Source organism: Pan troglodytes, chromosome 5 (assembly GCF_028858775.2).
Source record: "Pan troglodytes isolate AG18354 chromosome 5, NHGRI_mPanTro3-v2.0_pri, whole genome shotgun sequence".
Classification (NCBI taxonomy): domain Eukaryota; kingdom Metazoa; phylum Chordata; class Mammalia; order Primates; family Hominidae; genus Pan; species Pan troglodytes.
Genome location: NC_072403.2, coordinates 36,036,605 through 36,063,229, shown reverse-complemented (window position 1 = coordinate 36,063,229; position 26,625 = coordinate 36,036,605). Strand labels below are relative to the sequence as shown.

Here is a 26,625-nt window from a genome sequence, read left to right as displayed (position 1 = left end):
GATCCCTTCTGAATCTCCGAGAGGACCTGATGGTTTCAGTTAATTACTATTGTCCCTCTTTGATAAGGTCTTCCTTGACAGGTGACCTCATAGACTTGTTTGGCCAATTATCTGCTGTTCAGACTCCCACCCCTGGCCCGATCATCTGCGGTGACGTCAGAAGGGACCAAGGGGGGCCTGGAAGGCATCTGCAGTATAACTGACTTCTCTCCTGAGGAGAGACCCTGGGGGCTGTCAGTCTCCTCCTACTCCTAGTACAAGTTCTCTTGGTGACATTAACTCCATCTGGGATGCAGGAATTGCTAGCTGTCACTTTCAGGGGTGTTCTTTCCTTGGCTAATGTCTTGCTCTTAGATTTGGGATCTTATGTTTCTCTGAGATCTGCAGCTTCTTGCCAAATAACTATACCTTTTTTCTGAACATCTACACTAGGCTCTTTCTCCTCCCCTCTCCTTCCAGCCCCCAACTCTCTGTCCCAGTCCTTCTTGTGCAAACGATCCAGACTGGCTTTCATTAAACACCACTTCTCCCTTCATTCCTGACTCAGAAACCTCACTATGTCTTGGTGTCATCCATTTAGCCTGTTGACTTCTCGTCTTCCCCATTCCTGAACATTCCAGCCTAACCAGGTTGGTTTCCTCACACTCCTACAAAGGTGCCGTGGCTTTTTCCTACCTCTATGCTTTCATTCATGTGGTTATTGTGACCTAGAATGTTCTCACCTTCCCCTCCCACTTGTCCAATCCCCACCTCCCCCACAAAACCTACCCTGACTTTCCCAGGCTCGCTGTTTCTTTCCTCTGAATTCCCAGGGCACTTAGCCTCTGTGATACCTAATTCAGTGCAGTTACACACTCTCTTCTTATTCTGTATCTGTCTAGTCGCAGTTCCACAGCTAAATTATAAACTTCTGGATGGTGAAGTGGAATTTATTTAAAATTTTTTTTATCATTCCATATTTCATTTCAAAAGGGGAAGTGGTTTTTTTAAAAAAAGATGAAATGAAAAAGGATGAGTTCATGTCCTTTGTAGGGACATGGTTGAAGCTGGAAACCATCATTCTCAGCAAACTATCGCAAGGACAGAAAACCAAACACCGCATGTTCTCACTCATTGGTGGGAATTGAACAATGAGAACACTTGGACACAGGGTGGGGAACATCACACACCAGGGCCTGTTTTGGGGTGGGGGGAGGGGGGAGGGATAGCATTAGGAGAAATACCCAATGTAAATGACAAGTTAATGGGTGCAGCACACCAACATGGCACATGTATACATATGTAACAAACCTGCACATTGTGCACATGTACCCTAGAACTTAAAGTATAATTTAAAAAAAAAAACAATAAAGCCAGAATACACCAAAAAAAAAAAAAAAAAGATAAAATGAACATATCTGAATGTTTACGTTTTAGACACTTTAGCAGACACTCAGCATGTATTTAATTTTGACAACAATCCCAGGCCACAGGTACCATAACCCTTATTTTAGAGGGGGGAGTACAGAGGTTCAGAGAGGCTAAGTAATTTGCCCAAGGTTACAGAGGCATTAGGTGTCAGGACCGAGACCTAAACTCAAGTCTGACCCTGTAGTTTTCACTCTTTGCACCACCACGTGGCTTGTTTTATAATTGTGGCCATGTTTTATTCCTTATACCTCTCAGTATGGTATTGACTACTTTGGCAAGGGCTCAATAAATACTGATTATAAGGTAATTGATGGCTCCTTTTAATCAGAGGATTGAGAAGAGCCTTTCCTTATGCTTTCTTATTAATTCACTTATACATACATTTAAAATTTTATTTGACACCAGCTATGAGCCAGACACTGTTCTAGACATGAGGACACAGACAGAGTATGATCCCTGCTCACCCAATGAAGTAAGGCTTATACAAAAATGACTAATATACAATTGTATTCATTATCCATTACTCCACAAAAATTACCACAAATTTACTGCCTTAAAACAACCATGGCCAGGCACGGTGGCTCACACCTGTAATCCCAGCATTTTGGGAGGCCAAGGTGGGCTGATCACCTGAGGTCAGAAGTTCAAGGCCAGCCTGGCCAACATGGTTAAACCCTGTCTCTACTAAAAACACAAAAAATTAGCTGGGTGTGGTGGCGGGCGCCTATAATCCCAGCTATTAGGGAGGCTGAGGCAGGAGAATTGCTTGAACCTAGGAGACAGAGGTTACAGTGAGCCGACATCACACCACCGCACTCCAGCCTGGGCAACAGAGTGAGACTCCATCTCAAAAACGAAAACAAAAAACAAAAAAACACACACACATTTATTGTCACACCGTTTCTGTGGGTGGGAAATTTTGGCACAGCTTCACTGGGTCCTCAGCTTAGGTACTCACAAGACTATAATCAAGGTGTTGGCTGGACTAGGTTCTTATCCGGCTCAGTTGGGGAAGAATCTGCTTCCAAGCTCACTCAGGTTGTTGGCAGAATTCAGGTTCTTGCAGCCACAAGACTGAGGGCCTCTGCTTGTTGTTGGTTGGAAGCTGCTCTTGGCTCCTAGGAGGGGCTCTAAAAGGGTGGGCCAGCAAGGAGGAGTTCTATACAATGCAACACAGTTGCCAGAGTGACACCCTATCACCTTTGCCTTATTCCATTGATTAGAAGCAAGTCACAGATCCCACTTACACTCAAGGGGAGGGGACCAAACAAGGGCATGAATTCCAAGAGGTGAGGATCACGAAGGGAGGCTGTCTTTGAGTCTGTCTTCCACAACAATAATAAATAAGTGCCAGGTGAGTGGTACAGACAACAAGTACCGCAGGAACTCAGTTGGGCTCCACATGTGAGGTGGTGTCACTGCTGATGAGCTCGGGCCATTCAGAGGCCTGGAGGTTCCTATTTGAATGAGATTGTGAGAGATGGGCACTACCATCAGTTTACAGGCAAAATGGAGATTTCACAAATGCTCCTGGAGACCATGGGCCCCGACCTCCACAGTGGCAGCCCCAAGCATGAGCCTGTCCTGGAAGGAGGCTGGCTATCATCCAAGAGTCAGACGGTCAGGCATCAGGTGATGACTGTGGACATGAAGAAATGGTGACATGTTCAGGAGCTGGCAGGCCCGAAGATGCACTGGGTAGACCCAGTGGGGGCCTGGACAGGTTGGAGGAAGGAGAGAGAGGAGGCTGAGGTGAGCCTGAAGTGAGGTGTCCCAGGGATGAACAGGTCAGAGCTTCTGAGGGGGCTGAAGAAGCAATTCACTGACTCCTTTCTCCAACTGGGGATAAATAACCTCTAATTTCTGTGGAGCACTCCTAGAAACAAAGAAATCCTTCATAGATTAATATGTATTCATATATTCCATTGGCTCTTCCATTGGCCATGTAGCATCAAGATACAAAAGCTAACGGAGCAGTGGGTCTCCTTGACCTCTGTGCATGTCTGTGTTGTGTGGGTTTATATGCACATGTGGGAAAGAAGAAGGGACAGCTCGTACCTGTTCAGTAAGTCACCAGCATTCTAGGAGAGAGAAAAAGTGAGAATCATAATTGGTTCTCAGGTTCCTATCACCTCCAAATTCCTTTCCCAATTCGCTCTTGGAGGCCACTCTGGGGTGCCACCTTGAGAACTGGGGGAACATAGCAACACCCCTCTTCTGTGCCCATTCTGCTGCAGCAGCACTCTGTAGCCTGGAACAAGCCACATCTACCACAAGTCACCACATATCACACAGGCCCCTCCCTCTTACACCTCCCAGAAGGGTGATGCAGATGGGCTGCCTCCTATCGGGGAGAATCCCAGCCCTTGGGGAAGGCCTCAGGGTATGCACCTTCAGTGTGTTGGTGTCTAATTCCTTGGCCGTCCTCTCCAGATCAATGACCAGGCTGCTGAGCTGTGTTACTGCCCTGGAGATGTCAAGGATTCTGGCCGCTTCTGCTGGCATGTGCTCCAGCTGGCCCAGCCACTGCTGAGGGAGGGCACCCAGCTGTTCCCTGGTTTGGTGCTGGCTCTCCAGCCCAGCCTCCAGCCTGTGGTTCCCATGGTCTACCTGAAACTACAGGAAAGGGGCTCCCTAAGACTCAGTGTCAGGTGGCTCCCTCCTGGCCCTTCACAGTCTCTGAATGTCTGAGCAGGAATGCTGATTCCTCAATCCTCTTGCCCTCATGGTGTTGCCTCTGTGTGTCACAGGTATTGCAGAAGCAGCTTTGATTCTCATAAAGGCAGGGACACCTCACCATTCCACCTCACTCTTTGAATATCTACAGATGCCATGTGACCAAGAGGAATAGAAAGGTAGACTGTCAGAGACAGAAATGGAGGCCTATGGCGGCCGGGCACGGTGGCTCACACCTGTAATCCCAGCACTTTGGGAGGCCAAGGCGGGCGGATCACGAGGTCAGGAGATCGAGACCATCCTGGCTAACATGGTGAAACCCCATCTTTACTAAAAAATAGAAAAAAATTAGCTGGGCTTGGTGGCAAGTGCCTGTAGTCCCAGCTACTTGGGAGGCTGAGGCAGGAGAATGGCGTGAACCCGGGAGGCGGAGCTTGCAGTGAGCGGAGTTCGTGCTACTGCACTCCAGCCTGGGCAACAGAGCAAGACTCCATCTCAAAAAAAAAAATAATAAAATAAAAAGAAACAGAGGCCTATGGCTTGTGTAGTAGTTTTCAGTTGATGAGACACTGGTCTCCTTTGATCCTTACTGTGATCCAGGTAGAGCAGGACTGGTTCTCATTTAACATGTAAGTCACATAAAGATCAGAGGGCTTAACTTGCGTAGGTCACTCAACCAGCAAACTTTGATGCCAAGGCCAACACCCAGGTTTTCAGCCTCCACGACCATCTGCCCACATCAGGCTGCTCCAGGAACAGACAGATGTCCAGAATAGTTAAGTAAGGGCTCCTGAGAACACTCCAGGGATTCCTTCCCAGGAACCTGGAAAACCCACCTGCAGAGCCTGCAGTTTCTTCTCCTGCTGAGCCTTGAGCCGCTGAAGTTCTGCAATGTCCTTTCTGAGCTTCCTGCTCCGGCGATTGAGTCGTTCCTAAAGAGACAGACACACCTGCTTGTCAGACTGGGAGTGAGGGGGGCACCCACTGGGAGGAGTCAATGGAACACGGTAGGGGGCCTGATCCCAGAATGCAACTAATGTAAAATTCTGCCTACAAAGAAATGCTTTTAGAGCATCATGGTTGGAGTAAGGGACTTGAGAGTTTATTTATTGGATAATGATGGGGGGAAATAGTAATGGGTAATTTTTTTTACAGTCTTAGAAGTACAGAAAAAATAATAGATAGCATCAGAACCATTTCTACTTGACTTCAGGGTGCTTTCTCTCAACATATAAAAGATATATGACAGTCTTCTAGCACTTCTTACTATTTTACATTAACACATGAAGCCAGTCTGGAGGGAATTGCCTTAAAGAGGAGATGGCAACCCTCTGCTACCTCTGCTGCCTGGTCCTCACTAGGATGAGTGACAAGATAGAGCCCTTTACTAGGTGCAAACTCATAGCCCAGGTAGGCAGTGCCTTCTCTCTCAATCTTAAATCAGCATCTGGATGTGTCGCTGTGTCCTTGAAGCTATGGAGTTAAAGAATGATTTGAGTTTCTAAAAAAATTTTGCTTTCAGGTTTTTGATGACCTATAAGAGAAGCAAAAATAGCAACAAATGCTTTAAATGGCTGCCCATGGTTCAGGGGGGCAGTTGGAGGGTGAATGATAAAATAGAAAACAAAACGAGAAGAGATTTGTGAACTAAAGATCAGGATGTGCTATTAGCTGAAAAGTGTGTGTTTCACTAAATCTTTCCCACTTCAGATTTTTTTTTTAAATCTTTTTTGAGGATATTTTGGAGATGTACAGGTAGAAGTCAGGGGATGGTGAAGACAACTGAAAGTTCTTTCCGGCCTGAGAATTTCCTGGTGAAATCAAGGTCAAAGGACTGTGTGTGTGAGGGGTCAGCAAGGGCATTTGGTGAACAGAAAGCTGCAGTAAGCAGAGAAGACAGTGATGTCACCACAAAGTTACTAAAAACATGTCACGTCACTGGGTGTTTTCTGCAGGCATTTCCCAGCAGAGATGAAATAAAAAAGTCATAGGAGTGGGAGGTAATAAATGGGCATCATGGATGTCGCTCATGAGTCTCGCTGAAGAAGGTGGCAGGCTGGTGTGGAATTGTTTGTGTGAGCACAAGAGTTCAGGTCCTGAAAAGCACACACAGCCTTCACCCCTTGCATCTACTCACTTGCTGCCCTCACAGTCAAGTTGTTTGGTGTTGCTGTCTTCACCTCCTCACTGTCGTCATTCCTCAGCCAGCCGCCTTGTTTCTCATCACTCCTTTAAAGCCTCTCTCTCCAAAGTCACCTGAGATCTCCAGCCATGAAATCCGCAGGTGCCTTTCTGCACCTCCTCTCCACCCCATCCTTCCTAGACCTGTGCCTTCTGCCACTGCTTCTTTGCCTCTTCATTTTTTTCTGTAAAAAGGAGCCTTGAAGTTGGCTTCTCAACCCTTTTCTACCTCAGACTATGTCCTTAGCTTTCCTTTCTGGAGCCTTCAGATCTTAGAATTCCAAAACCAAATCTTTTTTCCTAGCAATCCATCTCATGCTTCCAAGTGAGAGCTAAGTGCTGCCTACTGCCCTGTTGGCAGCTCAAAATCAATATGGTAGAATCAAACATGCTGCCCAGTTCCCCAAGCTCTTCTGCAGTCCACTCCTCTTGACCTTCATGTTTCTGACATTGGGACTGCCATTCTGCCTGCCATTCAGCTTGAAATCTGTCACATTTCACCTTTGTTGATGTTAGTCCTCCCTTCAAAATGGCTTCTCAGCAACAAAGATAAGCCCAAACTCCTTCACCCAGCATCCAAGGTGCCCCAGGACCCAGCCCCATCTGACATTGTCTGGGATTCTCTCTCTGCTCACTCTGAACTCTCTTCACCAGCACACAACATTGCTCTCTGCTTCCCAAACACACCCGTGCAGCCACACCTCCTCATGGCCTTTTACTTCTCTCTGTCAGGAGTGCTTTATTTCTCTGCCTGTCAAAGTCAGGCCTATTAAGGTCCAGTTCAAAAAGCCACAGTCCTATCATCTGGCAGTTTAAAATTTAATAAAGCCAACTACAGACACTGTGTAAATGAAAAAAAGAAGGCAAAGATAACAGCAATAAAGATAAAGGCATAGAATGACTGAAGATAATACAGTCATATTGTTTACAATATTCAAAATGAGTAAGGTAAAGTCCTCTGTTTCTAAAAAGTACTTTTTCACCAATTTTTGCATAAAAGTATTTAATGGGTGCATATAATATAAATAAGACACTCATTAGAATTGAAAAGCTAAATTCTATACACTTTCGCCTACCAAAATATTCCTCAGAGAAAAAAAGACAAGTTGAAATCTAGAAAATAGTCGAAGACCTGTCTTGTCTAAATGAATATTTTAAAATTCTGTCATTCAGATTAAATCATATTAAATTTTTAAAATCTGACAAAAAAGGGCGTTAAATTTGTTCTTAAACAACTTGCTAACACAATGTACAAAAGAAAAGTGGTTAACAGACAAAAAGTACCTATCCCTGACACTGAAAAAAAAAAAAAAAGAAAAATTAACAGCTTTCAAAATGCATGCTCCTTACAGAACTGTGTCCAAAAATATGAATTAAAAACAACATCACTCACACAATTATGATCTAGAAAATGTCAGAAAATTTAAAAAAATATATGAGTAAATACATGAGCTCAGCAAAGAATCTCATTTGAATCTACAAGTAAAAATTGTCAAAAAAATAGTGTTATAAAATACATAGCTACCCTCAATAGAGTCAGGGCACATGAGGTTTAAGTAAAGACAATTTAATATCTGATTCAGATACATAATGGAAAGCTGTTAGTGATGTATCTCGGTAGTGGTTGAGAAGACTAACTAAACCCCCAAAAGTCATGATTCTTAAAGTAATCAACAAATTTAATGCAATAACCATTAAAATCTTATGGAATGATCTATGAAATTTAGAAACATTGTAAAAAAGCACTCATCTTAAAAGACAGCAAAAATATCAGGTAATAAAATTATTAAATGGCAAAAATGCTGCTAGATTTAAAAATAAACCATAAAGTAACATGTTGTCAAAACTATAATAATAATAATAGAAAGAATAATCAATGGACTAGAGTAAAAAAAAAACAGCCCATCATGAGAACTTAATTGATGTCAAGCGAGAAACAACACATAAATGTGGAAAGGACTCACTGTTATATAAATATTTTGGGAACAACTGGATACCAGAATAAAGAAAAATTAACGTGGAGTCATCCTTCACACAACATACTATATGAAATTCCAAGTAAGCCAGGAATAAATAAACCTTTAAAAATAAAACAGAGCAGCACACTCATATTAAACAAATTTCTGTGTATTTAAGACATGGAGATTATATTATAAAAAAGAATAGAGCCAATTTAAATACAAATTTCTAAAAAGTTGCCCAAAAATATAATTAAGAAGAAATAACAGAATAAAAAAACGTAGGTTAAACACAACTAATGGAGCTCATTATCCAAAAGATAAACTACTTTGATGCAATCATGTAGAATTTATGCCCTGATTCTAGGGGAAAATGCAGACAGCGAGTCTTCATGGATAAAAGCCTCACCACTACTAGCATTCATAATCAAGCAAAGTAAAACAATGTACATCACTGTCACACACTTACTAAACCAGCAAAATACATTAAAGTGATTGACACTGACATTGATTGGTCAGTGAGGAAACAGGTATACAAATAAGAATTTGTAGATTTTATAAATTTTTCGGTCTTTTTAGAGTACAGTCAGGGATTATATGATTCTTTTAAAAGAACATAATTTACAATACTTAACCTGCAAAGTTTAATTCAAATAAATAGAGATATGGTGAAAAAATCAGTAAAAAAAAAACCCTCCTTAATTTCAAAAGTACGCTGTCAATATCCATGAGAACACATAGGGTGCACCATTATAATCACTTCTTCAGAAATATACTCAACTCCCTTACCCTCCCTCTCTGTGTTATTTTTCAGACAACTCCTTATCCATGGTAAAATGTACCATCACCTTCTTGTTTGCTGTCTGTCCTTAGGCAGCCTCCTGAAACATGTTAAACATTTCAGACCTCAAATTGGTGCTACATACTGTCTGCCAACCCTACATAGTTTCTCTCGTAAGCGCTCTCCCACACTGCATCACACCATCTTGTTTCTTTTCAAACCTTTCACATCCATCCTGATCCCACCCATACTGCTGATGTTCCTTCCTCAAATATTATGAGAAAATAAAAACCAGAACAAAACCTGGATTTCGAAAACTGCAAAACTATGTAGGCTTGCAGACACCTTCCCTTGTTCCCTGTTATTACTATGGAAGAAGTGTGCCTCCTCCCAACTCAGCTCTCATGCCTCTGCCACCATCTTACTGAAGTGTTAGCATCGTTCAATGCAATCTATTATAATCTCTTAAAATACCCTTCTCTCTTAGCAGCTGGGGCACCATTCCCCTTGTTTTTCTCCTGCCTTTCTGGCAACTCATCCTGTCTCCTTTGCTGGGTCCTTCTCTGCCTACATCTAAATGACGGCCTTTCCCAGAACCTTACCCCAAAACTTCTTTTCTGTCTAGCCTCTTTCGAGGCAATTACATCAGTTTCCTTGGTTTCTTGGTTGTTTGTTTCTTTGTTTGAGACAGGGTCTTGCTCTGTCTTCCTGGCTGCAGTGCAGTGGTACAATCACAGCTCACTCCAGCCTCACTCTCTTGGGCTCAAGCAATCCTCCCACCTCAACCTTCCAAGTAGCTGGGACCACAGGCGTGAGCCACTGCACCCAGCCCCAAATTGTCACGTTCTTTTTTTTAAATCCTGTTAATTTCACTTTGTTGTTGCTGTTGTTGTTCTAGAGATAGTATCTCACTGTGTTGCCTAAGCTGGTCTTGAACTCCTGGGCTCAAGCGATCCTCCCACTTTGGCCTCCCAAAGTGCTGGGACTACAGGTGTGAGCCACCGTGCCCACTTTTCTTGGATTTAAATATTGTCTTTGTCTGGATGGATCTTTGTTCTAGGTTCTAGGAATAAGACTCTGGAGATCTAAATTTGTGATCCAGCTGCATATGTAAGATCCTATTTTGATGTGTCTCAACTTGGACTCAACTTGTTTTAAATGAAACTCTTGGTGTTGCATTCAAACCTGTTCTACCAAGTTATTATCTTTCACATCATCTATTCAGTTTCTCAAACCAGAAACTCATGAAGTCATCTTTGACCTTCCTCCTTCTTTCAACCCACTTTTAAAAATATATATACTTTAAGTTCTGGGGCACATGTACAGAACATGCAGGTTTGTTACATAGGTATACACGTGCCATGGTGGTTTGCTGCACCCATCAAACCGTCATCCACGTTAGGTATTTCTCCTAATGCTATCCCTCCCCTCCCCTCCACCCCCTCACAGGCCCCGGTGTGTGATATTCCCCTCCCTGTGTCCACGTGTTCTCATTGTTCAACTCTCACTTACGAGTGAGAACATGTGGTGTTTGGTTTTCTGATCTTGTGTTAGTTTGCTGAGAATGATGGTTTCCATCTTCATCCACGTCCCTGTAAAGGACGTGAACTCATCTGTTTTTATGGCTGCATAGTATTCCATGGTGTATATGTGCCATATTTTCTTTATCCAGTCTATCGTTGATGGGCATTTGGGTTGGTTCCAAGTCTTTGCTATTGTGAACCATGCCACAATAAACATACGTGTGCATGTGTCTTTATAGTAGAATGATTTATAATCCTTTGGGTATATACCCAGTAATAGGATTGCTGGGTCAAATGGTATTTCTGGTTTTAGATCCTTGAGGAATCACCACACTGTCTTCCACAATGGTTGAACTAATTTACACTCCCACCAACAGTGTAAAAGCGTTCCTATTTCTCCACTTCGTCTCCAGAATCTGTTGTTTACTGACTTTTTAATGATTGCCATTCTAACTGGCAGAGATGGTATCTCATTGTGGTTTTGATTTGCATTTCTCTAAAGACCAGTGATGATGAGCATTTTTTCATATGTCTGTTGGTTGCATAAATGTCTTCTTTTGAGAAGCGTCTGTTCATATCCTTTGCCCACTTTTTGATGGGGTTGTTTTTTTCTTACAAAGAACCCACTTCTAATCTCTCAGTAAGTCCTGTTGATTCAAACTCTAATGATAAATTCTTCAAATATAACAAGACTTCTCAGGTGTGGGCATCTGTATGCACTCCCTACCCCCTGTCTTTGCAGGTTGATTTCTCTTCTGCCAGCCCTCAGCTTCAAGGTCACTTCCTCTATGAGGCCCTCACTGACCAAATGGACATGGGCCACCCATTACTGTTCATCCCAGACCCTTGTTTATTTTCTTCCTAACTAATAAAAAGTTATAGTTCTTTTGGGAGGCCAGCGCAGATGGATCATGAGGTCAGGAGTTCAAGACCAGCCTGGCCAAGATGGTGAAACCCCGTTTCTACTAAAAATACAAAAATTAGCTAGGCCTGGTGGTGGGTGCCTGTAATCCCAGCTACTCGGGAGGCTGAGGCAAAGAATTGCTTGAACCTGGGAGACGGACGTTGCAGTGAGCCGAGATCACGCCACTGCTCTCCAGCCTGGGTGACAGAGTGAGACTCCATCTCAAAAAAAAAAAAAAAGAAAAAAAAGTTACAGTTCTTTGATTACTTATTTGTGTCTCCCTTACTACACTGCAAACTCCTGGCAGAAGGAATGGCATCTGTCTTCATTGATTCCTAGCACATGCTGCAGTTTCTCACACACAGCAGGAACTTACTAAGTTTTTACTTAATGAACAAGTGTCATCGTTATTTATTTGTTTTAGCTTTCTTGTCATTATTTAAAGACAGATTTGAAACAAGAATTATGAATCATCTTTGTACTTTCTACAATGCCTAGCATGACATCTAACACAAAGGACAGACCTGAAAAAATCATTTAGTGAGGAAATAAATTTCTCCATCTTATGCTGCTTCATCGGCAGGTGAGGAATCCCTCCCCACTCTCCTGTGGACATTGCACCTAGAGGGAATGATGTTAGAACCAAATAGAACTTTGCCTCTGGCTTTTTCAATTATTTCTCTACCTTTCTGTAGTCACTTTTAATCTGGACTCCCCACTTTCTCATTCTGTATCATAACATGTTCTCCAAAAGTCAAGTATCTCAAAGCTACCTCAGCTTTGGAAGTTCAGCCTTCACTATTGGATAGAAGGATGCCACGTGAAAATATTGTCAATTGTCCAGTCAAATACTAACTGGATTGGGGTCAGGGGAAAGGTTGATAAAAATAATTCCAAAGCTAATTGGCAAAATAAAGATATACAAATATCTGCACAAATTCTGAAAAATAAGAATATTGTGAGGATTCTATCAAAATACCTGACATTAAAATATATGGTAAGGATAAAATCTCTAAAATATCTTGGCTTATAGGCAAGCATAGACAGAATAGAACAGCACAAAGAATTAAGGCAATATGCAAGAAAATATGCATATATGATGTATTATGACATTGGCATTCAAATCAATGGGGAAACTATATGAATCATTCAATAAATGGTGATAGGACAAATTGATTATAACTTGGAAAAACTAAAGTTAGATTTCTACCTTATGCTCTCACCAAAATATATCTTGGGTATTCTAGGTCCTCCAATATATATGTTGAAGGATATTCATTAGAACATTCTGTGTAATCTTAAAACAAAACAATAGCTTGGAAATAACCCAATGTCTGCCAATTTATGGTACATTCATAGAATTTAATACCACACAGTTGTTGAAAATAATTCAGAAGATCTATACATGCTGATGAGAAAATGTTCAAGCCATACTTTTAGATAACAAAAATGAGTTACAGAAAAAAATATAGAGAGAATCCTTTGAGGGTGTGTGTGTGTGTGTGTGTGTAAGAGTGCATTCATAAGCACACACATTTTTTGGAAGGATGTACAAAAATCAAACAATGGTTACCTCTGAGGACTATGAATGGAGGGAGAAAGGAAGACAAGTTTTTAGTCTTGACTTTATACCTTTCAGTGTTTTCTGAATTTATTACCTACAGCATGTAACTTTTGTGATAGAAAATTTAACAGAATAAGATAAAATAATTGCCATAGCAAAGAAAGGAAAAGGAAAGATAAGACAAACGCAGAAGGAAGAAAAAGAGAGAAAAAATTATGTAGTAACTTTCAGGTTTTAATATATTTGCAGGATAATTACTAGTGTATATAAAACCTGATTACATTTCTAGCCAAGTTTCTAGTACTATCAACCAGGAGTTCACACAGTTTTAGTCCTGAAAGGGTTTTGCATTAGTTAGTCCAATTACTCTATTCTACAGATGAGCAGACTGGGACTCTGACATCACACTGACAATATCCTCTTTTAGACAGACTCACATTAATGCATGGAAACATCAGCCTCAAAATATACACAGAAAAGCAAGACAAGGGTCCAAAACAGGATGAAGCAGAAGAAACAAAGAGAGATGTCCATTGTTGAGCTACTCTGAGGTGCCAGGCATGATAAACATGTAGGATGCAGCACCTCAGCGAGGTGGAGGCAGGGCCTGGCTGCGGTGACCCAGGCTTACCTTGTAGTGGCTGAGGGCATTTTCAATGGTCAGTTCATGATGAGACATGTGTTCAGGGGACACCAGGCATTCCACACATAGAAGAAGTCTGCTCTCCTCACAGAACCTGCACACCCTCTTCTGGTGGTTGGGGCAGATATAGCCTGTCCCTAGCACCTCCTCGGAACAGGGCTTCCGGCAGAGGGGGCAGCAGAAGACCCCAGAGGCTGAGGCCTTCTCCACATGCTGTGTCAGGCACACTCGACAGAAGAGATGTCCGCAGTTGGTGCTCACGGCCTCCTTCAGGCTCTCCTGGCAGATGGGGCAGACACCCTCCTCCTGGTTGTCCTTCTTCAAAGGGATCATGGCCTCGTTCCTACCCTGTCAGCCTCCTGTCTGCAGGGCCTCCTTCTTCACTGGTCTTCGGAAGGCCTGTTGCCCTCAACAGTCCCAGATAAGAAGGCCCAGTCGGAAGGAGGCAGCCCTGGAGCAGCCTGGGGACAGGACACAGCCTCCAAGTTCAGGCAATTGCCCACTCTCCCTCAAGGGTGCCGTGACATAGACCACACAAACCACAATTCTGCACGAGTTTCAGAAATAGCTCATCAACTTTGACATGGACCCTGCGGTTTCCTTGTATTTGTTAAACTTGAAATTATTTTTCATACACCTAGAGGAAGCAAGTGATTCAATAACCAATTCTGTTTTCCTCTTGACAGCTTTCAGTGAATATTTGCACGGGCCCCAAATTAAAAGGGCAAGGTGTCATTGTCATGGCCAAAAGCCAGACCACTATAAACTTACAATTTGAGTCTCCTCTGATTTGCCATCAGTAGAGAGAGTTTGGCAGGAGTTTGGACTGTTTTCTCCTACACTGTCACACCGGGTGGCTCACTGCTGCCCATTATTACCACCAATAATTACAGCAGCATCTCCATCAGCTGGTCATTCTTCCAACCAACATCCCTCCCAGGGTCATATAGATTCCACACTGAAAGAATGAGAAAGAAAACAGGACACAGAACAGACCAGAGACTTGTATAATGTTTGAAGCCACTTTGTTCCTTCCTGTCAAATCACCACCAAAGATGACCCAAAGAAGGAAGTCCCCTGCCACCTGCCACCTCCCTTAGATGCTGAGGATTCACTCTTATTCTCTCATGCTGCACCTCTTGCCTAGCCCCACTCCTGAAAAGCTTTCTTAGTATCCTACCTCAATTTCTCCTGCTACAATTTCAGATCATTTTCTCTGGCTCCAGACCTGGAGAGATGGCCAGCAGATGAGTGGTTCTTATATCATGCCAATCATATGTGTTCATATGTCAGTAAATCTCAGGGCGGGGGGTGGAAAGACTCATGCTTTCCTAGAAACACTGAATTACCAGGAAAATTACCTAGGGTAGCTGGAAGGTGAGATGGACTTTGGTGCAGGGCGTGGCTTGTTTGCTCAAGGGGAGGAGGAAGGTCTTGGGCCTTTGACGTCGATATGACAGGAAATGAGACTCAACTAAGAATGGACATCCTAGAACCCCAGCTTGTGGAACCCCAGGATCCAGGTGTCACAGAACAATGGCACCCACTCAAGATGCTGGAACATCAACTGCCCACCCCATTGTCTAAGTTCCCTCCAGTCAGGCTAGTCTTGGCATTGAGTTTGAGGGAGCCCCCAAGGGGTGCCACTAATAAGGGCTGTCACTTGAAACTTTTAAGGGTCCAAGACGCTTGTTGAAACCTCATTTCAGAGCCTCCTCCCTCAATCCCACTTTGCCACTGTTTGCTGTGGGTTGTGTGATATTGTGAGATATGTATACAATTAGTCTTGGCACAGAGCTCCTAAAACCCTTGAACAGATGATCCTTAACTTATGATGGGGTTACGTCCCAGTGAATTCACTGAAGTCAGAAATATTGCAAGGTGAAAGCGTACTCAATACCCCAGTAAACCCATCATAAAGTCAAAAATTTTAAGTTGAATCATTTTAATTCCAGATGCACCTCAACTTACCACATGGTTATGTTCTGATGAGTGTATCTTTTATTATTCATAATAAGCCCTTTTCAACCATACCAGGGTTTATGCTAATGAGGTGACTCTTGGAGGAAGAATGGGGGCTGGTTGGCAGAAGAACCATGTGATTAGACGGTGGGAACTTTCTTTCTTTCTTTCTTTCTTTTTTTTTTTGAGACAGAGTTTCACTCTTGTTGCCCAAGCTGGAGTGCAATGGCACTATCTCAGCTCACTGCAACCTCTGCCTCCCAGGTTCCAGTGAATCTCCTGCCTCAGCCTCCCGAGTAGCTGGGATTACAGGTGCACACCACCATGCCCAGCTAATATTTTGTATTTTTAGTAGAGACGGGGTTTCACCATGTTGGCCAGGCTGGTCTTGAACTCCTGACTTCAGGTTATCTGCCTGCCTTGGCCTCCCAAAATGCTGGGATTACAGGCGTGAGCCACCACGCCTGGCCGGTTGGAACTTTCAGTCCCACCTCTGACCTCTGGGGAGGGGAGAGGAGCCCGGGGACTGAGTTAATCACCAACAGCCAGTGATTTGATCAATTGTACCTACATAGTGGAACCTCTGTAAGATCCTGAACAAAGAGGTTTGGAGAGATTCCAGGTTGGTAAGTGCATCCACACACTGGGAGGGTGGCACATCCCACACTCCACCGGGGACAGAAGCTCCTGTGCTCAGGATCCTCCCAGAACTTGCCCTTCATCTGGGTGTGAAATCACCATGATCCTGGTGATTTCAAAGACTATGTACATGATCATTTAACACCAAGGCCTTTCAGTTCCTTGTCCTGCTCACATCCAATGACCTTTGCTTTTGCCACCCACCCTAGTGGCCACTCTCTTGACCTTATCAGGATTCAGATTTCACCACCTGAAATTACAAATCTAGGCATTTTACTCACTTATAGTTTTCTTCCTAAGCCATTTCCAACAACTTCTGTTTTTTAACCTTCAATCCTTGACCCCTCCACAATCTACGTTCCTGTCATAGCTCATGCAATAGTATAAGAAACAAAAATGTGGACAGATTAAGTAACCTGCCCAAGGCCACAGTGGTGTAAACATAGAGCTGGGATTCAGATCCGGGTGTCTCTCATCCCAGCCCACAGGCTTCATTACCATAAAATGTCATCTCTCTATACATACCTTTTCTCGCTCTTAGAAAGAATTCAGTAAAAGCTTGATAAATGGATGGGTTAATGGACAGATGGACAGATAGATTGATAATTAGATGTATGGATAGACAGATAAAGAAACAGCACTCTGTACCAACTTATAGTATTGATTATATAGTTACTTCTACTAGTTACTTAGGTACTTTTCTTGATTCTCCTACTGGTTTATTGAGCAACTTGAAGGCAGAAATCCACTGTATTTAACTAGCAGTAGCTTGAGAATGTTTCAAATGTAGAAACCATAAAAGGAAAGAAAGATAAATTCAGCCACATTAAAAAAGACCTGCACGGGGGAAAAAAACCATAAGTACAATGTCAAGAGACAAATGATGAAATATCAATGGAAGAAGAAAAATATTTACAACTGCCATCAAAATCAGAGGGCTAATTACCCTTTATATACAGCTCTTACAAATAAGAATTTATCAACTACCAAGAAGAAAATTGGGCAGAGGTATCTCAGCAGACATTTCATAGAAAAAGAAATACCAAATGTCTCTAAAGCATATTAAAAGATAATCTCAATCTCATGAAGAAAATACAAATTAAAATAACACTGACATACTATTTTTCCTATCAGATTGACAGAAATCCAAACATTTGGTGACACAGTGTTGGTAAGTGTGTGAGGAAATTGGCACTCCCATACACTGCTGATGGGAATGCCAATTAGTACTCCTCCTTTAGGGGAGTAGGAATTTGAGAATTTCCTCCAAGATTACAAATGTACATTCTCTTTGAGCCAGCAATTCTGATGTTAGAAATTTTACATATATACTCATGCATATATGAAATAATATATGCATATACCTATTGCATCAATGTTTTAGAAACATTTGATTCAAATTTTAGAAAAAAACCAAATGTTCATCAACGGAAGTTAAGCTAAATAAACTAGCTACATTCATATAACAGAACACTGTTCAGCCATTAGTAGGGGGTGGGGTGTGGAAGGGAACTTTTGCTATTCGAATAATCTCCAACATAAATTGATACATTAAAAAAAAAAAAGCTTGGCCAGGCATGGTGGCTCACGCCTATAATCCCAACACTTTGGGAGGCTGAGACAGGTGGATCACGAGGTCAGGAGATGGAGACCATCCTGGCTAATGTGGTGAAACCCCGTCTCATTAGCTGGCCGTGGTGGTGGGTGCCTATAGTCCCAGCTACTCGGGAGGCTGAAGTAGGAGAATGGCATGAACCCGGGAGATGGGGCTTGCAGTGAGCCGAGATCGCGCCACTGTACTCCAGCCTGGATGACAGAGCCAGACTCTGTCTCGGAGAAAAAAAAAAAAAAAGCTTGATGGTGCCCATCTCACATCAACCAGGAACAAAGCAACCCCCTGTTTATCCCAGCTTGGTTTCTGGTCTATGCCCATGCCTGGTTTATGCTTTGGACACATAGATTACTGATTTTAAAAAATAAAAATAAATTAAATTTAAAAGCAAGGTACAGAACAGTGTGTGTAATATGCTATTATTTGCACAAATCGGGGAAGAATAAATACATTCTTATTTGCTTTTTATGCAAAGAACATCTCTGGAAGACTACGTCAATGAACTAGTAAAGGTTGCTTCTGGAGAGAGAAACTAGATGTGTGGAAACCAGGGGCAAGAGGGAGACTTTTCCCTGTGTTTTTAAAATTTTGAGCCAGCAAATGTGCCATCTATCTAAACAATTACCTAAATTTTAAAATGTTTAAGAAGAGGATGGTCAGAATGAAAGGAATTCTGGACTAGTCAAAGAATCTGGATTATGGTCCTAATTGTGGAGATTTGTAGCTTCATGTTCAGGGGCAGCCACAACTTCAGCCTCCTTTACAAGAAAGTGGACGAAATGTCATAGCTGGAAATGGATGTGCTTCATAAACTACAAACTAATGCGCAATTGTCAGGGTCCTTATTTCCCTGAGTCAGCCTATTCAGCATAGCTCCTTGAATATATTAGGTGCTCAGTAACTGTTTTAAAGGAGTGATCTTATCTAATTTCTCCTGCTTTAAAAATACTGGAGCCAAGAGTCAGGTGATTTTTGTCTTCTCCCTCTCCTTTATGACTCTTGATTGCCTCTGTTTTGACATTTCCCAGCAGAAAACACCTGCCTCCTACCTCTTTCACACAGCTGCTCCAAACCCTTCACATCAGTGGAAGCCCAGCTCAAGTCCCAGTTTCCTGAATGAAACTTTCCTAACAAGCCAGTCTTCATTCTGATGAATGGGGGCTGAGACCTAGTCCACAGGTTGCTTGCCAAGCTGTGGGCTCTGGCTCAGGGCAGCAGTGGCCCCAAGGAAGTGAACTGATCCATCCTAATTTGCACAAAGGTGTCAGAGGGGCCTGCAGGTTCTACATGGATCTCTCTTTCCTAAATCACCGTCTCATTTATTACCATGTGATTTTTGCCAACTTCCCTGGCTTTGGCTCATATTTAGCTTCATGAGGGATAGGACTATGTCTTTCTGTCTTTCCATACTCTCCTATGCCTAGCCCAGGGCTCGGCACCTTAAACCACTCTCTAAGGGTCTCCAACTAAGTCCTAAACTCAAATCCCAGCGATATGTTCTCAGTTCACATCCAAACTGATGACTCAAACGTTAGATCATCAGCAGTCCCCTCCTTAAAATTCTCCTCTCCACTGGCTCCTGGGTTCCCTCTCACTTATTTGGTCATCCATAAAAGGAGATCTACTCTATCTTAGTGCAGGGAGGTGGAGCTACGTGGACTTCAACAGAAGTGGCCGGATTCAGATTCCCATTCTACCGATGCACAGTTGTTAGCACTATGCAGATCCTGTAATCTCCCTGAGGCCCGATGCCAGCTTGGTATTACTATCCCTATTGAGTTTAAACTTCTGTGCATTCTTAAATGTTCCATCACCACCTCAAGTTCAATGTACCTTCGAATTATTCTTACCTGGATTATCTGCCACCCTCCCCAGAACAGGAAATGGACAGAGTCATTCAGCTGTTTTCGGCAGCTGTCTCTTGGTGGGCAGTAGGTGGCGCTGTCTTTCAAGACAGGACACCGCTTCTCTTCACCTCCGGAAGGTGGAGCGTTGTTGCCAAGACTCCAGGGCACTGGGATATTTCGTTTTTTAAATGGTGGCTTAAAAACTGGTAGCGTAATTCCTCAGGGCAAGAAACATCTGGCTGTGGAAAGCCAGCCGTGAAATATGTAGATTGGAGATGGAAGGAGAGAGAAGGGAAGGGGAGCATAAAACTGTGTTAAGAGGAAGAGGGGTGGCCCAGGAGAGAGACAGCCTGCAGGGCTGCAGAAGGCAGGCGACCAAGGAGGAAAGTTTACCAGTGAGAAATGTCTTGGGCAGAAATAGTGAAGGAATGTTTAAGAACGGAAATGCCTAATATTGAACCTTAAGTTGTCTGCTCTGAGATTGTGTCCTCTGCTGAAACCTGTCCTCTAGCCCAGCACTCAATATTTTTAATCCCTAGCCTTCCAGGAATCAAGCAGTCAATCTGTCATGCACAGTGACTTGAATAAGAGGAAATTTAGAGAAATCTCAGGAAAGATGCTATGCTCTATGTTTGATGATGCAGTTCTCAGAAAAACAGGGTTGGGGAGGAGCAGGGGTTCAAGATCTGAGATTCAGGAGGCATGGGGGACTCAGCAGAGCCCTTGGGAGCTGCTGGTGAAAGCAACGAGTTATTGGTAGAAACCTCTGAATTCCACCCAATCGCGTGGAGGAAACAACCTCCAGTACAGCATGACCTCACTTATACTCGGAGTGTAAAGAAGTTAACTCGTAGAAGCAGACAGTATTAATACAATGGTGGTTACCAAAGTCTGGGTGTGGGGGGCACGGGGATGGGTTGGTCAAAGGATACAAAGTTTCAGTTACTTCAAGGAGGAATACTTCAAGAGATCTATTGTACCTTCTGGTGACTTGTTAGTAATGATACACTGTGTTCTTGAAAATTGCTAAGAGAGTAGATTTTAAGTGTTCTCACCACAAAACATGAAAACCAAATAAACAAAACTAAAACAGCCTGAAATGTATTGAGGCTATTAGGCATTCCCCAGGTTGTTAAGAAATCCTTATTTCAAGTCCTACAAAACAGCTGCTCCTGAGAAGCACAGCCAGATGGACCAGTGTGGACATTATAGACGGCGAGGTTGTAGAAAGCAACGAATCCATCCCAAGTGGAATGCATATGAGGGGCTGGCTTACAGTAAATACTTAACTGGACACACCTATTTCAACAAAAGGATAGGGTTACACAATCAGCCACTTCCCTATAATAGGGGAATTTATGAGCTTCCAACTCCAAACTGAGGCACAGGGAAGAATCAAAAAGGGTAAGTAAATGCAGAGAGTGATGTTCGGTGAGACAGACAGTAAGAGTCAGCCTGAAGTGGGACCCCAGCGGAGAAACTTCAGGGACAATCCTGTTGCAGTAGTGAAGTGTGCAGAGGAAACTCTGCCATTAAGTTCATCCCTTGCACTGGCCCTTTGCAAGATCGTGGAATTCCAAGCAGTGTGTTCAATATGGTCATGCCAAGTGTTTTGTAAAATTTGCAAAAGTAACATATTTTAACCACGGTTAGGATTACTGTCTCCTTCCATGCCAACTTCCCTCTGTCACAGTTTCTCTTGTATCAGGTAGCATTTGGGGGATCTAGCTAAGGGGAAATTAAGTTGGGATTACATTGTTTGAGCTTACTAGGACATGTGGTTCATAAGCACTTCCATGTATGGTCAAGTTATTGCTACCCGTCTCAGTGTAGAAGTGGCTTACAGGAACCACCACCCACTGAGATAACTCACCTGACATCAGAGACTGAAAGGTCAGAGATCTGTCACAATAAGAATGTGTGCTGTGACATGAGGCACCAGAAGTCTGTGGGCAGTGAAGCCAATAAATCCTTTTAACCCCTAGATGTAGAAAATTATAAGCGTAGTACTCAGTCTCATCAAAGTCTAGTCAAAATGGAAGTTCTCTTCTTTAGGAATATACTTATTAATTATACATATACAATTATACATACATCATGAAATAAAATGATCTCTTACATATTTGCATGTGAAATTAATAGAAGTTATTCTGACATCAAAAACGGAATTGGAAGAAGAAAAAAAAGTTTGGTTCCAGCCAAAACCAGCAATTTATTGAAGGGAAGGGATACATTTTAGATAGAATAGATGCCTAGATTGTTTGACAATCACTTGATGAAGAATGAACCGCATAAACACATTAAAACTTTAAAAAATTGTTGTTTTGGCATAAAATATTGACATCTACAAACAATTTCATGCTACACCTTTACAACAAGGACTTAACAAAAAACAGGCCAGTGACTTTTAGCAACTTAAAAAAGTATTTAAGATTAGTCACTGCCCAAGAAAACTTGAAATGCCCTGAAATCTCAGGCTTACATAGGAAACTCTTCACAGAGGCTTCTCCAAAATTAATAGCACTAAAAATTTGCATATTATTACCAATAACGATTGTGAAACGGACATTAACTTTTCTAAACTTTCAATGAAAACTTTTTTTGCTTAACTCTGCTAGACGAAATACCAAATTATTCATTCTCACCCAGGAAAATACATTACAAAAGTGTTGTCAAATAAAGAGGGAATCAAAAAATATAAAGGGGAAAATATAGGGGTGGTTCAAGCAATTATTAGAACTTTTTTTTGGATTTTTTGATGTTTGTGATACGTCAGTTTTTAAACATTTATCATTTGCTGTCACTGCTTTTCCTCATTCTAAGTCATATTTGCTTTTATTCTTAATTTTGTCAAATTTTGTATTTTTTTTTTTTTTTTTTTTTTTGAGACGGAGTCTTGCTCTGTCGCCAGACCGGAGTGCAGTGGCACGATCTCGGCTCACTGCCTCACTGCACCCTCCGCCTCCCTGGTTCAAGGGATTCTCCCGCCTCAGCCGCCCGAGTAGCTGGGATTGCAGGCACACGCCACCACGCCCAGCTAATTTTTTGTATTTTTAGTAGAGACGGGGTTTCACCATGTTGGCCAGGATGGTCTCGATATCCTGACCTCGTGATCCACCCACCTCGGCCACCCAAAGTGCTGGGATTACAGGCGTGAGCCACCGCGCCCGGCTGTATCCTTTTTCTTGAAAAGGCACAACACTGTGTAAGCTTTCAAGCCCCGCAAACCTGGGCCATCTCCCCGCCCCAGGAGAGTTCTCCGACAGTGGGAGTGGCCCAGACATGCTCCCCAGATAGGCCCGGTTTCCAACAGGAGCCCTAAGGGGAGCTGAACCGGAAAACAAGTCTGTTAGTAGCGCTGGTCCTACGTGTCAGGGCTCAGTGGATAGAGAAGGAACAGGTGAGAAGCAGAGCCCCCGCCCAGTCCCCAGCGGTCCCCTTGGAAGCTCTGCTCGTGACCGTCCCGAGGGGCTGCGGCTCCGGGGCTCGGGTCGTTTTGAGTTCCTATCTTTGCGGCGGCTCCAGAATTCCAGGGGCAAGGCTTGCGCTCTGTCGTTTGCAGAAGACCGTTGCCAACTGACATCTGGGCCCTCTGGTGTTTCCAGCCCCACCTCCTCCCAGCCTTTCTTGTAACTAACCTGATCGAATGTGTGAGTTGGGATTTCTTTTAAAAGCCCACCTCAACTGAAACTGGGACAGTATAATCAGGATTCCGCTCCCCCCACCTTCACCCCAATCGGTTACTTTTCAAATACAGCTTTTCTAAAACGCCGCCAGTCACCCGGGCGTGAAGGCGCGCGTCCGGCGTTCCTGGGCGCTCACCCCGTGGTCCGCGCCCCAACCTCCCTAACGTTCCCCAACCGCCGTCCGAGCTGCCCCACTCTTCGCCCGGTCACTGATGCAGAGGCTGTCAGTCCTCACCGCGCACGAAACCCATCACAGCACCTGGGCCCGCAGCCAGTGCCGGGCTGTCCTCTTCCCACCCCAAGGCAGTCCTCTTGAGGCTCCACACCGCCTCCTTCGGATCCCTCCTCATCCTGCGGACTTCAGGTTGCCGGCTCCTCACTTGGGTCCTGCGCACCTCGGGCTTCTCGCAGAGTAGCCGTCTCCATTCTACGGATACGGAAACAGAGGACCAGAGCCCCGAAAGTCGTACGCCCAAAGGCCCCTGAGAGTGGTCTCCAAATGCTAGTACTGTGGCTCTGGAAAGATTCACATTTTATTTCCTGCAACAAAGGCAGCCTCAGAGAACTGGCCTCCAAGCCTTTTCCGTGCAGACCCCCAATCTTTCAAGACACCACAGACCAATTCAGTTGGCAAAAGCCCTAAGAACAGTACACCCCAAACCAATGGAATAAAAAAGTTTTGTTTAGTTGAGACTGCAGAACTCTTAGCTGGCTTACAGATTTCTAAGGCAGCATTTGGCACCTCTGTTTGCTGTTTGGCTCCTCTTTCGGCCTCTAGAGCTGAGTGCAGCTCCAATCTCCTTGTCACATCCTGGTCTGCAAACTGAGACCTCACAGGGGCGTTTACACCGTAGGGCAACTCCTTATGCCGTTGTCACACTGAAGCTAGAATTCTCAAAGCTGGAGCACTTAGGTGTCTGCATTTTAGAGGTCCCAGCCTGAATATATGCACAAGCAGGGTTTTTGTTTCTGAGCTCAGTGAAGAGGACTGCTGTGACTCCAGCTCTTCTGAAATATTAGATGTGTAAAATGCAAGGTTCTCTTCCAGCCCTGACTGGAGGTGATGCGGCAATGTGTGTATGCAAGAAAAGTCCATGCAGACTTTATACAGACTTTACTACTACAGACAAGAGAATCTTTCTGAAAGCTAAGGCCCAGAGAAGAGCAAACTACTGAAAAACTAAGGCCTGCATCAGAAGGGCTTCTGCTTCCATTAATGGACTGAGTAATTCAGACCAAGCCTCCATTTGAAGACAACTAAAAATGCTGGGTAAAGTATTTTTAAGTATCTTACTTAAATATTCAAAGGTTAGTGAGGAATTGCTGGGCCAAAATTTGGGAAAGGAAAGGAACATGGAGGTGAGCCTGCAACTGGGGTCGCTTCTGTTCTGGGAGCATTTGCTGAAGAGAGTTTAAGAATCCAAGCTGCATTTTTGGCAGCCTTTAAAGCCTTAAAGGGAGTAGAAACGGTGTCCCAGCCCAGAGAATCTGAAGTAACCATTGAACTTGTTCAAAGTGACTCTAAACTGCTAGTGTCCAAAACAATCATTCTGGGAAGAAGATAATAGCGTCCTAGGCCTCAAATGCATCTAGCAAACAAGCAAAAATAATCAAGCCCCAGAGAGGCGAGATTGCCATAAGAAAAGCAGAAACAGGCCAGGTGCAGTGGCTCATGCTTGTCATACCAGCACTTTGGGAGGCTGAGGCTGGGGAATTACTTGAGCTCATGAGTTCAAGACCAACCTGCACAACATGGTGAAACTCCGTTTCTACAAAAAATGCAAAAGTTAGTTGGGTGTGGTGGTGCACACCTGTAGTCCCAGCTACTAGGGTGGCTGAAGTGGATGGACGGCTTGCGCTTGGGAAGCAGAGGTTGCAATGAGCTGAGATCATGCCACTGTACTCCAGCCTGGGCTGTAGAGCCAGACCATGTCTCAAAAAGAAAAGAAAAGAAAAAAAAAAACAAAAACAAAACAGACAACAGAATCAGACCAATGGGGCTTCCAGACTCTGGGGTTATTGGGCATAGACTGTATAACAATGTATATGCTATCTTCAAAAGGATAAAAGCTATGTGTGAAACATTTGGCAGAGAGCTAGAAATTATAGCAAGTGACATAGCAGATTTTTTTGGGGGGAAAGGAAATCTAGATTGAGACAGTGATGGGCACTAGAGTTATAAAGTCATGGAAACTCAAGTATGGTGGCTGTGTTGGTCAATCAGTGAGCTTAGAAAGAATTAAACATGAGCGGCTATGTGACCACAGAGAGAAACGGAGAGAATAGCTTCCTATTTTTCAGTTGAGTTTTTTGCTACTACAAAATTATATAACCAAAAATAGATGATTTTAACTATGTAACTTAAAGGGTTATACATACACTTGGCTCAAAAAATAATATATTAAAAGGTATAGATTAAGTAGGACTGTGACCACCTTGCCCTTCTTCATTCATTCCACCTACCACTACCCCCATCCCTGGCCCACCGGTACACACTTTTATTAGTTTTCTGCGTATCCTTTCAATGTTTCTTTATGTAAATAGAAGTTAAATACAACTATATATATTGGTATTTCTCCCCTTTATTAAGCAAAGTTTTGCATACTAAACACTGTTCTGTCACTTAACAATGTTGCCTAAAGATTGTTGTCATTGGAATATAGACAGCCTGTATAAAATGGCTGTTCAGTATGGCAACTGAAAAATTAGCTGTTTTGTGCCAGGTACCATGGTAAGTGCTGAGGATGTCAAGATGAAAAACTATGGTCATGGGTAAGAGTTTTACCATTTTTTAAATTTGGAAAATTAAATTTAAAATTTTTTCCATTTTCCATTTTTTAAATTTGGAAAATTTTTCTAGAATTTGGCTTTGGGAGGGATTAGACTGCTACCCCTGGGTACCGCATCCCACTGCTTCCCGTCCTTCTGTAATGTGGACTCACTGGCATGGTTGGCCTGCGTTAGCTGGCTTTGTGCATTGGAGCAGCTGGATGCCAGCCCAGAAGTTTCTGACAGCCTGGGCCCAGCAGTTCTGTGCCCACTCTGGGCCAGAGCACACTGCTGTCTTGCAGGAGAGAAGGGAGTATCAGCCTTTTACTCCACAGACTCAGCAGAGGCTTGATTTCAGATGTGAGCTGACCTTGAGACAGGCCCAGTCTGACTCAGGGATCAACTTTAAGGTTCTGTCAGGTCTCTGTGGAGCTAATAAATTGAGTAGGGGACCATGGGGGCAAAGGGTA

The 26,625-nt window shown here is 43.3% G+C and overlaps 2 protein-coding genes and 1 non-coding gene across 24 annotated transcripts in view; 2 read left to right on the top strand and 1 right to left on the bottom strand.

Moving 5' to 3' along the window:
• Positions 1 to 1,788: 1,788 nt before the first annotated feature.
• On the bottom strand, positions 1,789 to 23,534 carry TRIM40 (tripartite motif containing 40). Of its 6 annotated transcripts, XM_054685540.1 has the most exons (8): positions 22,823 to 23,205; positions 21,574 to 21,681; positions 14,412 to 14,598; positions 13,629 to 14,277; positions 4,923 to 5,018; positions 3,802 to 4,026; positions 3,469 to 3,491; positions 1,789 to 3,286 (listed from the first exon to the last, which is right to left on the bottom strand). In XM_054685540.1, exons 4-8 carry the CDS (start codon positions 13,971 to 13,973, stop codon positions 3,199 to 3,201), a joined length of 777 nt encoding a protein of 258 aa, XP_054541515.1. In that variant the 5' UTR covers positions 13,974 to 14,277; positions 14,412 to 14,598; positions 21,574 to 21,681; positions 22,823 to 23,205; the 3' UTR covers positions 1,789 to 3,198. The 6 variants fall into 6 exon arrangements, with proteins under 6 accessions (XP_054541515.1, XP_054541518.1, XP_054541516.1 ...); XM_054685543.1 differs by lacking the exons at positions 3,469 to 3,491; positions 22,823 to 23,205 and adding an exon at positions 23,339 to 23,534; XM_054685541.1 differs by lacking the exon at positions 21,574 to 21,681 and having other exon boundaries at positions 22,823 to 23,204.
• Positions 18,069 to 18,200, top strand: LOC112209669 (small nucleolar RNA SNORA48). Its single transcript, XR_002944492.2, has one exon. It is a non-coding gene; the product is annotated as a small nucleolar RNA SNORA48 (small nucleolar RNA).
• TRIM31 (tripartite motif containing 31) overlaps positions 23,207 to 26,625 on the top strand; it is a 24,836-nt gene continuing 21,417 nt past the window's right edge. For 7 of the 17 annotated variants that reach the window (XM_054686669.2, XM_054686662.2, XM_054686668.2 and 4 more), the window contains exon 1: positions 23,213 to 24,656. In XM_054686669.2, the coding sequence (XP_054542644.1) occupies positions 24,650 to 24,656 (7 nt within the window). In that variant the 5' untranslated portion in view covers positions 23,213 to 24,649. Of the gene's footprint in view, positions 24,657 to 26,625 lie in introns of all 17 variants that reach the window. The other 10 variants (XM_054686663.2, XM_063812851.1, XM_054686670.2 and 7 more) reach the window with 8 other exon arrangements.